Source organism: Uranotaenia lowii, chromosome 3 (assembly GCF_029784155.1).
Source record: "Uranotaenia lowii strain MFRU-FL chromosome 3, ASM2978415v1, whole genome shotgun sequence".
Taxonomy (NCBI): Eukaryota; Metazoa; Arthropoda; class Insecta; order Diptera; family Culicidae; genus Uranotaenia; species Uranotaenia lowii.
Window position 1 is genome coordinate 361,742,583 of NC_073693.1, and position 12,410 is coordinate 361,754,992.

General features: G+C 36.3%; 2 protein-coding genes across 2 annotated transcripts; both read right to left on the reverse strand.

Annotated features, from left to right (window-relative positions):
• Positions 1 to 1,967: 1,967 nt before the first annotated feature.
• LOC129757348 (uncharacterized) lies at positions 1,968 to 2,967 on the reverse strand. Its single transcript, XM_055754544.1, has 2 exons — positions 2,817 to 2,967; positions 1,968 to 2,750 (listed from the first exon to the last, which is right to left on the reverse strand). The coding sequence occupies exons 1-2, from the start codon at positions 2,881 to 2,883 to the stop codon at positions 2,197 to 2,199; spliced, it is 621 nt and encodes a 206-aa protein (XP_055610519.1). The 5' UTR covers positions 2,884 to 2,967; the 3' UTR covers positions 1,968 to 2,196.
• A 7,124-nt stretch (positions 2,968 to 10,091) lies between these two features.
• On the reverse strand, positions 10,092 to 10,705 carry LOC129758295 (holotricin-3-like). Its single transcript, XM_055755774.1, has one exon. It carries the CDS (start codon positions 10,598 to 10,600, stop codon positions 10,136 to 10,138), a length of 465 nt encoding a protein of 154 aa, XP_055611749.1. The 5' UTR covers positions 10,601 to 10,705; the 3' UTR covers positions 10,092 to 10,135.
• Between the last annotated feature and the right edge of the window lie 1,705 nt (positions 10,706 to 12,410).

The window sequence follows — 12,410 nt, forward strand, 5'->3', positions numbered from 1 at the left end:
TGTCATTTTTGTCATTTTTGTCATTTTTGTCATTTTTGTCATTTTTGTCATTTTTGTCATTTTTGTCATTTTTGTCATTTTTGTCATTTTTGTCATTTTTGTCATTTTTGTCATTTTTGTCATTTTTGTCATTTTTGTCATTTTTGTCATTTTTGTCATTTTTGTCATTTTTGTCATTTTTGTCATTTTTGTCATTTTTGTCATTTTTGTCATTTTTGTCATTTTTGTCATTTTTGTCATTTTTGTCATTTTTGTCATTTTTGTCATTTTTGATATTTTTGTCATTTTTGTCATTTTTGTCATTTTTGTCATTTTTGTCATTTTTGTCATTTTTGTCATTTTTGTCATTTTTGTCATTTTTGTCATTTTTGTCATTTTTGTCATTTTTGTCATTTTTGTCATTTTTGTCATTTTTGTCATTTTTGTCATTTTTGTCATTTTTGTCATTTTTGTCATTTTTGTCATTTTTGTCATTTTTGTCATTTTTGTCATTTTTGTCATTTTTGTCATTTTTGTCATTTTTGTCATTTTTGTCATTTTTGTCATTTTTGTCATTTTTGTCATTTTTGTCATTTTTGTCATTTTTGTCATTTTTGTCATTTTTGTCATTTTTGTCATTTTTGTCATTTTTGTCATTTTTGTCATTTTTGTCATTTTTGTCAATTTTGTCATTTTTGTCATTTTTGTCATTTTTGTCATTTTTGTCATTTTTGTCATTTTTGTCATTTTTGTCATTTTTGTCATTTTTGTCATTTTTGTCATTTTTGTCATTTTTGTCATTTTTGTCATTTTGGTCATGTTTGTCATTTTTGTCATTTTTGTCATTTTTGTAATTTTGTCATTTTTGTCATTTTTGTCATTTATGTCATTTTTGTCATTTTTGTCATTTTTGTCATTTTTGTCATTTTTGTCATTTTTGTCTTTTTTGTCATTTTTGTCATTTTTGTCATTTTTGTCATTTTTGTCATTTTTGTCATTTTTGTCATTTTTGTCATTTTTGTCATTTTTTAAATTTTTGTCATTTTTGTCATTTTTATCATTATTGACATTTTTTCATTTTTGCAATTTTTGTCATTTATTTTTGTCATTTTTTGTATTTTTGTCATTTTTGTCATTTTTTTCCAATTTTGTCATTTTTGTCATTTTTGTAATTTTTGTTATTTTCGTCATTTTTACTTTTTTGGTCATGTTTGTCATTTTTTGTCATATTTGTCTTTTTGATCATTTTGGTCATTTTTGTCATTATTGCCATTTTTGTCATTTTGGTCATTTTTTTTTATATTTTTTTCATTAATGTCATTTTTGGTTATTCTTCGTTTATTGTTATTTTCTCCTTATTTTTGGTTGTTTTTTTTCCTTTATTGTTTTTTTTTTTTTTTCTTTATTTGAGAGGTTTTCAGCCACAGGCTGGTTCGCCTCTACCCTTTATTGTTATTTTTTGCCATTTTTGTCGTTTTGTCATTTTGTCATGTTTTTAGTTTTACCTTTTTGTTTTCTTTTTTTGTTATTTTATTTTTTTTTCTCTTTTTTGTCTTTTTTGTAATTTTTGGAATTTTGTGTTTTCGTCTTTTCTGTCAGTTTTGTTTTTTTTTATCATTTTAGTAATATTCTTAGAAATTTTGCGTTTTTGAAATATCTTTCATTTTGGTTTGAGTATTTGTCATTTCGTTAATTTTCGTTATCGATGTCAATTTTACTTTCTAGTTTTTCGAAATTTTTTTTATCAATTTTTGAATCAGTCCAGTGAAAATAAATATAAATAGACCATCCTTATGAAAATTTATGATTGAGGACATTGAAACGAATTTAGCAATCAACTCTGAAAATTTCGATTACAGTTAACAATCTTCGACTACCCAAAAAAGGTTATAGAAAAACAATTTTTGACATTTTTTATCGAAAGAACACCAAATTTAAACACTATATTTTTCCCCACTTTCTTCTACTAGGTCAGTGAAAACGCTTGATTTGTTTGGTTCAATGTTTTTTTTAGTATTATTGCATTTCTATCATATGAATACTGTTAACATTTATCATCACAAGAGTTCACCGTACTGTCATTTCTTAAACGAAAATGACTCGTTCAACGGTATTTGAAGGTTCGACTGGTGAGAATATGAGTTCCTGCACGAGGGTTCCATTCGTTTCCGTAAGTTTTTTTCCGCGGAAATTTGACCGTTCCGTTTTCAGTATCATTTAGTGGACTCCGATTGGGTGACCACCGGCTCCCTGGGTGAAGGATTGAGCTCCGGCATTGGCAGCACTTCCGGACAGACCACCACCATGTCCTCCAGCAGTGAATGATTGAGTCCCAGCAGTGGCAGCCGAGCCACTCTGTCCTCCGAATCCTCCAAATCCACCTCCCTGGGTGAAGGATTGGGCACCGGCGCTAGCAGAAGATCCGGAAAGACCACCTCCGAATCCTGGGAAACCACCTCCCTGGGTGAACGACTGGGAACCGGCATTAGCAGCGCTGCCAGACAGACCGCCTCCATGACCACCCTGGGTGAAGGATTGAGTTCCAGCATTGGCAGCTGATCCAGAAAGTCCGCCGAATCCTCCGAATCCTCCCTGAGTGAATGATTGAGAACCGGCATTAGCAGCCGATCCGGACAGTCCACCTCCGAATCCTGGGAAACCTCCTCCAGCGTTGAAGGATTGGGCTCCAGCATTAGCAGCACTGCCCGATCCTCCGATGGCACCTACATTACGAACCACACGAATCAGAGGAGCTTCTTCCAGCACCAGTACTGTAATAATTAAAAATCGATTATTCTCTGATCGGTTTCCAAGGTCTCACATTTTTCTCAAATTACCGTAAGGGGCACAGTTGGCCAGAGCCAGAACCGAGGCCAAAGCAGCGACGCAAACGAAGGACTTCATCCTGTACTGTGATGATACTGTGGGATTCCTTTCGTACCCTAAGAACTTTTGCTTAACAATGATACCGAACTAGAACCGGGTACGCGTATTTATACATCAGTTAAATTTCGTATGACTGCTTTCCGCAACGTCGTCGTCGTTGTCGTCGGCGTTGTTGTAGATGGCGTCGCCATCGATGCCATCAGTAGAGCAGCACCGGCCGGCTATGCTGCTCGTATCACTCATGTTCACCTCCTTCACCAACACCCACCATCACAGTCAATAATAAGCTGGCCTCCGTCCATCCAAATAACCATCCCAATTCTTCACCGGTTTCTTGCCTTTCGGTCGTGCAACTCTTCGTTTCGTTTGCGAAAAATAAATCGGAAGATGATTCCACCACAATCTCGCGGTGATCCTAGATGTGGTTCCCAAAAAAAAAACAACGGCAATTTTGGTACACCAGAATTTGAATTGAACTTTTTAGAAACCTCAAGTATGATTTACAGGTGATTTACAGGCGGTCGTCAACTTTTTTTTCGTTGCAAAGAAATGTATAAAATGGAATAGATGGATAGACCCGTTTTAATGCGTCCAGATTTAAGATGAACTCATGATTCAAAATTTGCCGAGATACTCCGGCCCACAATCCATTGTATATCAGCTTTCCGATCGTTTGATGACCTGTCCAATCCACCCACTAATCCCCAATAATGATTTAAGCTATTTAATGTTTATTCATTAAGAAAATCAAAATTTTCAAAGTACGTAGAAAATACATAGCTTCGTGACAGCTGTGTTTCAGGTATCCTTCGAATATCAGAAAACTATATCAATTTAATTTGAATATCACCATATCGCCATTTCTTCACTCTTTCTTCAAATAATTTCCAGCGCGAACATTTTTTTACGATCACTTTCTCGACAGTCTGCATAGTCAAAACAAGCTGCGAAAAGCTTCGGGTCTGATGGAAAATGTACACAAAAACAGCCCAAAAAACACTACCACGTTGCGGGGAACTTTGGCTGATGAAATTTCATTTTTATAAAAGTTTTCCGTTTCACATTCTTCTATGAAGATTGGCACACCGTTTCAATATTCTTCGTTTAAAAAAACTGTAAAATCCAAATCATACTCCTTCCGGAAAGGCGGCGAATTCACTCCAGAAATAAAAACAAAACGTTCAAGAGAACTGACCGATTTCTAATTTTCTACTGGAATCTACTATTACACACTGACGTTCATCTTTTCCTGATAAAAAAAAAACTTTCAAAAACTCGATGATTTGTTTCGATCAATAAATTTTCTCTTCACAAAAACACGCAAACGAAAATATCCAAAGAGGAAAAAATAAACGCGACCACACTCGGCCAAGGCCTACTTACGAAACTTTTTCTTTAAAAATTGTTTAAATATACAAACAACTAGCTGACCTGGTAAACTTCGTTTTAACCTGAATTAAAAAAAAAATCGGTATCAATGTTTGTTTATTTTCATCTACAATTTCTTAACTTTTTCGTTACGCAACTTCGATGTAAGCAAGTACAATAGTAGATTCGTATTTAAATTGATTTTTGCATGAGATGCATTATTCAAAATCATCAGGTTATATCAAAATCTGTGGTTGATTTTACCAGAAAGTTCCTTTTTTCATAAAGAGAGGAGCCAACAGTCAAATAATTGATTTGTTTTTGTCAAAACTTCCTTTCATTCAATTTTGACGAACATTACTTATTTTCTATGGAAAGCCCCGTTTGAAGAAGGGAGAAGCATTTCAGTACCAAAAAAATCTATTTTGTCGAATTTGATGAAATTTATTTGAAATTTGCTTTCGTTTTGTCGTATTTTGAATTGATGTAGTATTTATAGGAAAAGTCATCTATTAAAGTAAATCATCGTTGCTCTTCAAATCATACTTGTTTCAAAAATGTTATGAACATTACATGAATATTTTTCAAGTATTATTGCGCAAATTGCGCCTATATCTTTAGCTTCCTGTGCAAATAACTTCCACACAGTGAAATTTTCGCACTGAAGTCCCATAGACAATCGATGACAGTTTTTCAAATCAGCCGTTACTCGCTTCCGATTTTTGAAATACATTTCTAAACGGCATAATCGTTGTTATTTTTAACGAAAGTTATCATGAAATGCGAACCCAGGTGTTTAATAATGAAAGTTTACCGACTGTACATAAGAGTGTGACGTTTTGAAACTTTTTACGGATTTCAAAAACCCAGTAGCATATAAAGTTTCCTTTTGGTTAAAACTAACAACAGACGATTTTTAAAATGAGATTTAGGTATCCGGGTTATTATTTGAAATTGTGTATGGAAAAACGCAAAAATTGGGTTTTCTTTAATATTTTGTTCTCAGAGCAAGTTCACTGGTGTTGGGAAAAAGTGGAAGAAATTTTTACATTTTGAAAATTTTACCATGCAAAAATGTTTTCAAGATCTTGGGGCGTTGTATTTTTTTGCAACACTGTTTCTATTTCAGCCGTATGTGATAGAAATATTGCTATTTTTGCATCACAGCATGCGAAAATACAACACGTGTTGTAAAAAGACTAGAAGGCCACAGATCTTGAATATGTTTTTGCATGGCGAAATTTTCAAAATGTGCCGTTTGTGTCAAAATTTCTACCACTTTTTCCCAACACCGGTGAACTTGCTCTCACACAATGCAAATGAATTCAAATATAATATGAAGCTTACCGGAAAATTCTCTGTCTACAACTTTGCCGAAGACTGTCGTTCGGCGATGTAAGTAGCGACAAAATAGTTATAACGCCCCCAACAGAGCATTCTTTTTTTCATGAAAAGAAACTGGCAACACTGCGAATTTTCCGTCCAAGTTTCAGAAATATTATTTTAACAAGAAAGCTATTGCTTTAAGATCATTGAAATTTTCTGATGAAATGATCCTCATTTGATTCTCTATCAGTTGCGAAAAAAAGTAAGGGTTACCAAAAATTGAGAGCTATCAGATGCCATGGTTTTGCAAAAATTAAACTTAAATTGGGTGGAGCTTTCACCTTATATCCACATATCTCAATTTCTCGTGTTCGCGGATAGCATAAGTTAAATATGTTTATTACATCGAGATTACATCGTGAACTGCCTATCTTTTCAAGCCCTCCGGTTCACCATGAGAAACATTTTCCTCGTTCTGAATCTGAATAGACTGGATTTGCCTCTAACCATAACGAGATGTTTGGACTTAGTTTATCAATCTTGAGTCAAGATTCTTGACCTAATCCTAGTCTTGATTTGTTATTCTAACCACCACATTTGTGGTTTAACAATTGACCTTACTTACATTACAAACAATATAGCCTGAATTTTATAACCCAGAACAGCAGCAGTAAAAAAACCACGTAAACTCGTTTGGGAAACCCCGAACACACCGCCAAAAGGAAACAAAAAAACACCTCTTCGAGCCAAGAAAAATCCAGTTTTGAATAGGGTTGCGTTGTCCAGTTGGTTTCACACTTAATTGTTTTTCATGACATAATACGTACAACATACGGACGGTGGTTTATTTTTATTGATTCTTATATGACTTTGAATTGCCCCATTTAGGTCGGGGGAATTACAAGTAAACAATCTTACGTCCTGTTTATCCTTTCAGCAGATATGTGTAAATTACCTACGATGTGGGATAACCCTAGGGGATGCAAATCTTGAATCCGATCTGCCACTTGGCAAGTAAAAATTGAAGAAAAAAGAATCACGAAAATCCAAACAACTCTACAAACGAACGAGCTGAGAGGTGCGTAAAACATGATTAATGGGGGGAACACCAAGATGAAAGATGTCCGATAAGCGATGCTGAAAGACAAGTTCTAAACGACCCGGGGCTATGGATTAACTGCTGCCCAGTTGACGATCTCGTTTGGAGCCATTAAAAAAGAAAGCATCGAATTTCTATCGCTCGGATGGATTAATAACGTCTTGTTTAGCTGTTGAAGTGATCTGGTGGGTCGATTAGATGGAGGAGCACCGTAGCATGAACACATCATGAGGAAGTTACAGTGAACCCAAAAAAAAGGTTTCCGGCGCTAGAAGGTCTGCCCGACCTGAAACCGGTTCTAGACCTGATTGTTTCCCCAATTTCTTCTAGCGGAAGTCAACAGAAATTTGACATTCGAATTTAAAATTCTGATTCATTTTCAAGATCGTTTTACTGTCGTTAAGGTAATTGGATCTGCCATTGGGAAACCTGTTGATGCTCACGTTTTCTTACAAATAACAGATATAAGATTCTAGATTAATGCTTTGAAATGAAAATTTGCCTGTAAGGTTTCTATTTTAGTAAAAGTACCGTAAAATTGGGTAAATCGGAACAGTTTACAGACTATTTTTGTAGTATTTCTGTTAAACTTATGTTCATGGTAAGGAAGAGATTAGCAGAGCAACTTTTCTTCAAGTTTTGCATTTTGAAACTTTTTATCGCCATTTCGGTAACGATCCTCTAATTTTGCCAACTTTGTGTACCCCAGCTTTCACAATCAAAATAACGATGATTTATAATGAATTTTAGTCCTCGCTAGCTACAAAGCATCGAAAACGGTAAAAATGTGCGTTACACTTCTTTATTCCTGAGTTGAATATTCAGAGAAAGTTTGAATTTAAATATGAGTTAAAAATTTTATTATCAACAAGTTGAGTGTTGACCAATTGTATTTTGCTACAACGTTCAATGCTTAATTTTGTAACATTTTACTTTTTTAACCTAATTTCAACATCATTCAGATGCCACCTCCCTCAAATAAGAGCTGCAACTTGAGTTACAATACAAAGATGTTAAAATTAAGTTTTTTGAAACGATTTTTTTTATGGACCTAAAATTTGTTTACAATCTTTGTTGAGTATAAGAAAATTAAACTCTTCTTTAGTTATGGCATTGTGCCAAACTACCAAAAAAAACGTAGCTAATTCCTACCAAATATGTAAAACATCGTACACTCAGCCGAAAAGGAAACGTTAAATTCACCTGGATTTTCACGTAGGTGCTCATTTTTTATCGATTCACGTGAAGCATCTAAAAATTAATAGAAAATCACTTAATCTTTACGTGAAATTCACTTGGTTGTATGCGGTCAAAATACAGACTATTAAACTTCATTTTACTTGTATTTTATTTACAGTCCACCTGCACCTTTGCCTTAACCCCGGCCATAAGATTCTTCACAACCTGTGAATCAACCGTTTTTTGCATGTAAACTCATACTTTCTTCAGTTTCTCGACTGTCGTCACTACCTTAGGTCGTTTAAGGATAATCGCCCAGTGCTTCTCGATGGGGTGGTGCTCCGGAGTGTTGGGAGGGTTGAACATTTTCGGCACGAAATTGACCTTATTGTCCGCATACCACTTCAGCACGTCCTTGAAGTATGGCATGAGGCCAAATCCGCCCAGAAGATTGTTGGGTCGTTGTGGGCCTTAAGGAGAGGAAGCAGCCGCTTCTGGAGGCACTCTTTCATGTACTGTACACCTGTCCGTTCATCGTGTCCTGGGTCACGGAAGGTGCACTCCGCTTTCCGCACGTGCAGATGGCTTGCAAAACCATGAATTTATTCGCAAATTAAACAGATGGCAGGGGATCTGTTTGAAGTCGGCCTTCACATATGTTTCGTCGTCCATGATGAAGCATTTTGTTAGTTAACTAACACGATAGCAAAAAGCTAGTTCTGCTTGATTTTAGCGAAAACTGATTTTGACAGCCGCTGTTCTTTTTGGAAAGCAGCCGTCTTTGCTTTGCAACCCTTTTTGCTAATCGAAAGTAACAAAGTATTTTTTCTAAGTGGAGTCTCGAAAGCTTTGTGTGCAGGACTTTAAAACTTGCAGGATGTAAACAATGAACTTTGAACTACATCCACCCAAATTTTTATGAAATTCTACCCCAACGGTTAAAAAGTTAGAGCAATTTCATAGTGTGGCAATTTCATCGTGCACACCCTTAGACGGGTTTGGTGATTTCTTTGTGATATTCACGTAACTCTGAATGGATCATTCACGTAGCATCTAACTAAGTGAAAGAATATCCAATTGTTCGGGCTTAAGATAGCGACATTCTGCGTCGATGGAAAAGCTGATTTTTCGTGAGTAGTAAGAACTCGGCTATGTCGTTGTTGTTTACATTTTTTGCTATTTAATTGAATGATTAATGGCATTTCGGTGAACTATACATTCTAATAGGGAAAATATCAAATGATAGTAATGAAAATTATAGACGGATAGATTAGATTAGGAAGCATGAAAGGTGTTGAAAATGAGCCTAGAGCCTGATTTGAGAAAACTTCTTGCCGCACTAGACCATTTGTCCCGCACCGTATCATTGTCTAGAAGAAGCTAAGTCGATAGGCTGACTTTGCATTGATCTTTACAATGATACTTGGATGGATCGAAGCACGTGTTTTTCGTACCCCGTAGTACGTGCCCAGAACATCTGAACGGGGAATATAACATGTTTTGGGAAAATTGTTTATAAAAAAGGTACAGTTGCAAGAAAATTATTGAAATGTGAAAATTTTTATATGGATTCAAACTTTTTAGAAAACTTGAGTAAGGCCGGGTAAATGAGCTAGTACACATTATTAAGTGATTGTATAAAACTTGAAAAACAGCATTTAACTACCAAAGTGGAGGCAATAACTGTATCTTTTAGCTAAAGCGATAAGAACTATCGGATAGGACCAGGGGGTGGTAACCTGGTTATATTCTTCCCTTTTTTCTATGCATCGGGAGAGACGTTCAAAATGATTTCCTCTCAAAGCGGTACTGAGTTGAAAATGTCAAAATTTCAACCAAGGAAGAACCAGAATGATATCAACCATACTTCTCTAGCCTTTGACATTTAGTTCGGGTCCTTATCAGTCAAATGTCAGGTTTGTTTGAGACTCAAAAAAGTTGGGCCCTAAACATTGATGGTTGTAAAATTCAAAGACAAATGATAGGGATGCTATCCCCCTGGATTGGACGATATTCGACACTTTTTTCGTATAGATGCCCCCTCCCTTCTCTAATCTATCCGCTGGAAGGAGAGGGATCTTAAATAAATCTTTTAAACATTTTGTTGAATTTGCTTGACTAAAACTGACGATAATCAATCATCTTTTAATCAAGAAAAAGGGTTAAGTTATTTCTGTTTTGCTCAGTGCAGTTATTAAATTTTAAAGCAATATCTGATCACATTTTCGAAGTTTTTTAACAAGGAATCATGGTATTGGTTTTTTTTTTAATTTATTTTAACACTATTGACTAGATAACTCAACCACTGAATGTCTGCGATCCCGCGTTGGCCGCGGAGCCGGAAAATCCACCGATCCCTGGCCAACCGAAGCCGCCGGCACCCTGGCTGAAGCTCTGGGCTCCGGCAGTCGATCCACTGATGCCACCGTGTCCGTGTCCACCGAAACCACCTCCCTGGGTGAACGATTGAGATCCGGCCGAGGCAGCCGATCCGGACAGTCCACCGCCGCCATGATGGCCATGACCGCCGCCTTGCGTGAACGACTGTGACTGAGCGTTAGCGGCCGATCCCGAAAAGAATCCACCACCGTGACCACCGCCATGACCGCCATGACCATGTCCTCCCAGATGACCGGATCCTTGACCGAACGATTGCGACTGGGCGTTCGCTGCCGATCCCGATCCTCCGAAATTGAACTGAGGCGCGCTGTTAACGGCGGCAATCAAACTCACAAGGAGGGCACCGGCCACAAAAGATTTCATTTTTGAAAGTTTTGGTTTTTTTCTAATACTTGTTTCGACTTTGAAGCACCGAACTGTTTGTCCTGCTCGCGTTTCTGGATTGTGTTTGTTGTTTACTCCCGGTCGCGATCTATCTTTTATACTCCCAGTTTGAAATTAATCAGCGCTGCTTCCTGCTTATCGGATTGGCCCTAGTTCGGGAGCAGCGCACAAGACTCGGAGCCTTGAGTTTGGCTCGTCTGGCTTTTGTCCCGTATAAAAACAGCTGATCCATTTACGACTAGCTTCATATCTGTATCAACGCACCGGCACCGTCTTCGTTGGGCGTCGAAGATCAGGTTTCTGGTCGATTGTGCGTATTTTCCCGGACTGCATTCAGTTATGCTGAAGCTGGGAATTCCCCGTCTTTATTGCTATACATTGTGGATACTTTTAATTATGTTGAAATCGTGTGTCAAAACAAAGCTTTCAGATCAGAATTGGTAAAACTAGAAATTGTTTTTTTTTTTTGTTATTTTTTTTCATTTTTGTCATTTTAGTTATTTTATTGTCATTTTATTTATCAAAATTTTTAGTGGCATGAGGTAAGTCCCATTGAGCTAACAAATTTCGCACAGGTAAATTATTTGGACCACTTTTAAATGTAAATGGTAGATTTTTGTAAATCTATGATTTTTTATTTTCCATACATCCATTGCCACCCTGTACCTAGTACTTATGTCAAAACTTTTCTACACACAAAAAAAAGCATAGTAAAACTACTAAATCCGTGGTTTAAATTAACAAGAGGCAACCATATTTTTGAGTCAAATATGTTTTGTTGTTTATAATACCTTACGCATAGCTATTTTACCATTTGCTCAATTTGGCTGCGCATAGTAAATTCGATTGCGTTTTTAGTAAAATTGTCAATGAAATGATGCATTGTTTTACTTCGTGCCTAGTAAAATTGATATGTTTCATGATGAAACTAGAATGTGTTATGATAAAGATTAGGAGGATCGAGGAGCTTGATTTAAATAGTAAAATTACTATGTATGTTTGTTTGTTTATTGCCATGCATGCATTATTACATGATTAAAAACATTAAAATTTACACTTCCGGCACACGTCCGTCAATGTTAGTGTGTTCTCCCGATGATCTGGAAAGATTTTCAAAGTTATGAAACTTGAAAGCAGCTCAAAATTTGTTTGTTTACTCACGGGTTTGATGATTAATGATCCTTAATAAAAATAAACAACAAGAATGTTTGTAATAGAAATTATGATGAAATTATCATGACCATAATATTTTCGACAACAAACATTGAGAGTTATCGAAAATAGGGTAGACACTAAGATTGCATTTATTCCGCTCGGGACCATGATTCTCCGAACCACAGGGCAACTGCTCAATTTTCACGAAATTCGCACGAAAACGCACCCGAATTTCGTGACACTTTATTTTTCCTGAAATTGAGGATGACATTTCTACGAGTACACAGGAACTCGAACTAACTCTGTGAATTCAGGACAGATGTGCTCCTGAATCCCAGTAGACACATTTCTTGTCAAATTTTCTTTCTCTTGCACTCCTGTATTAAAAAAAACAACCGGATTTCTTTCTCTTTCTTACTGGTACTTAGAAGTAAAACCCGCGAAAGAGTTCAGTCCGTTGTTTCTTTTGCTGTTACCGTTCGTTGCTGTTGAAACTGTGTTTAAACAATTTTATCCGCGATTAAAGACAAACCCAACGGGAGCCACGTAAAAGGCATCTCCGGTTCCATCAGCCGTGTCGTATGCATCATCCGGATGAGATTCGGTAAGTTGCAGTTGTCTAATCTGTTGGCCC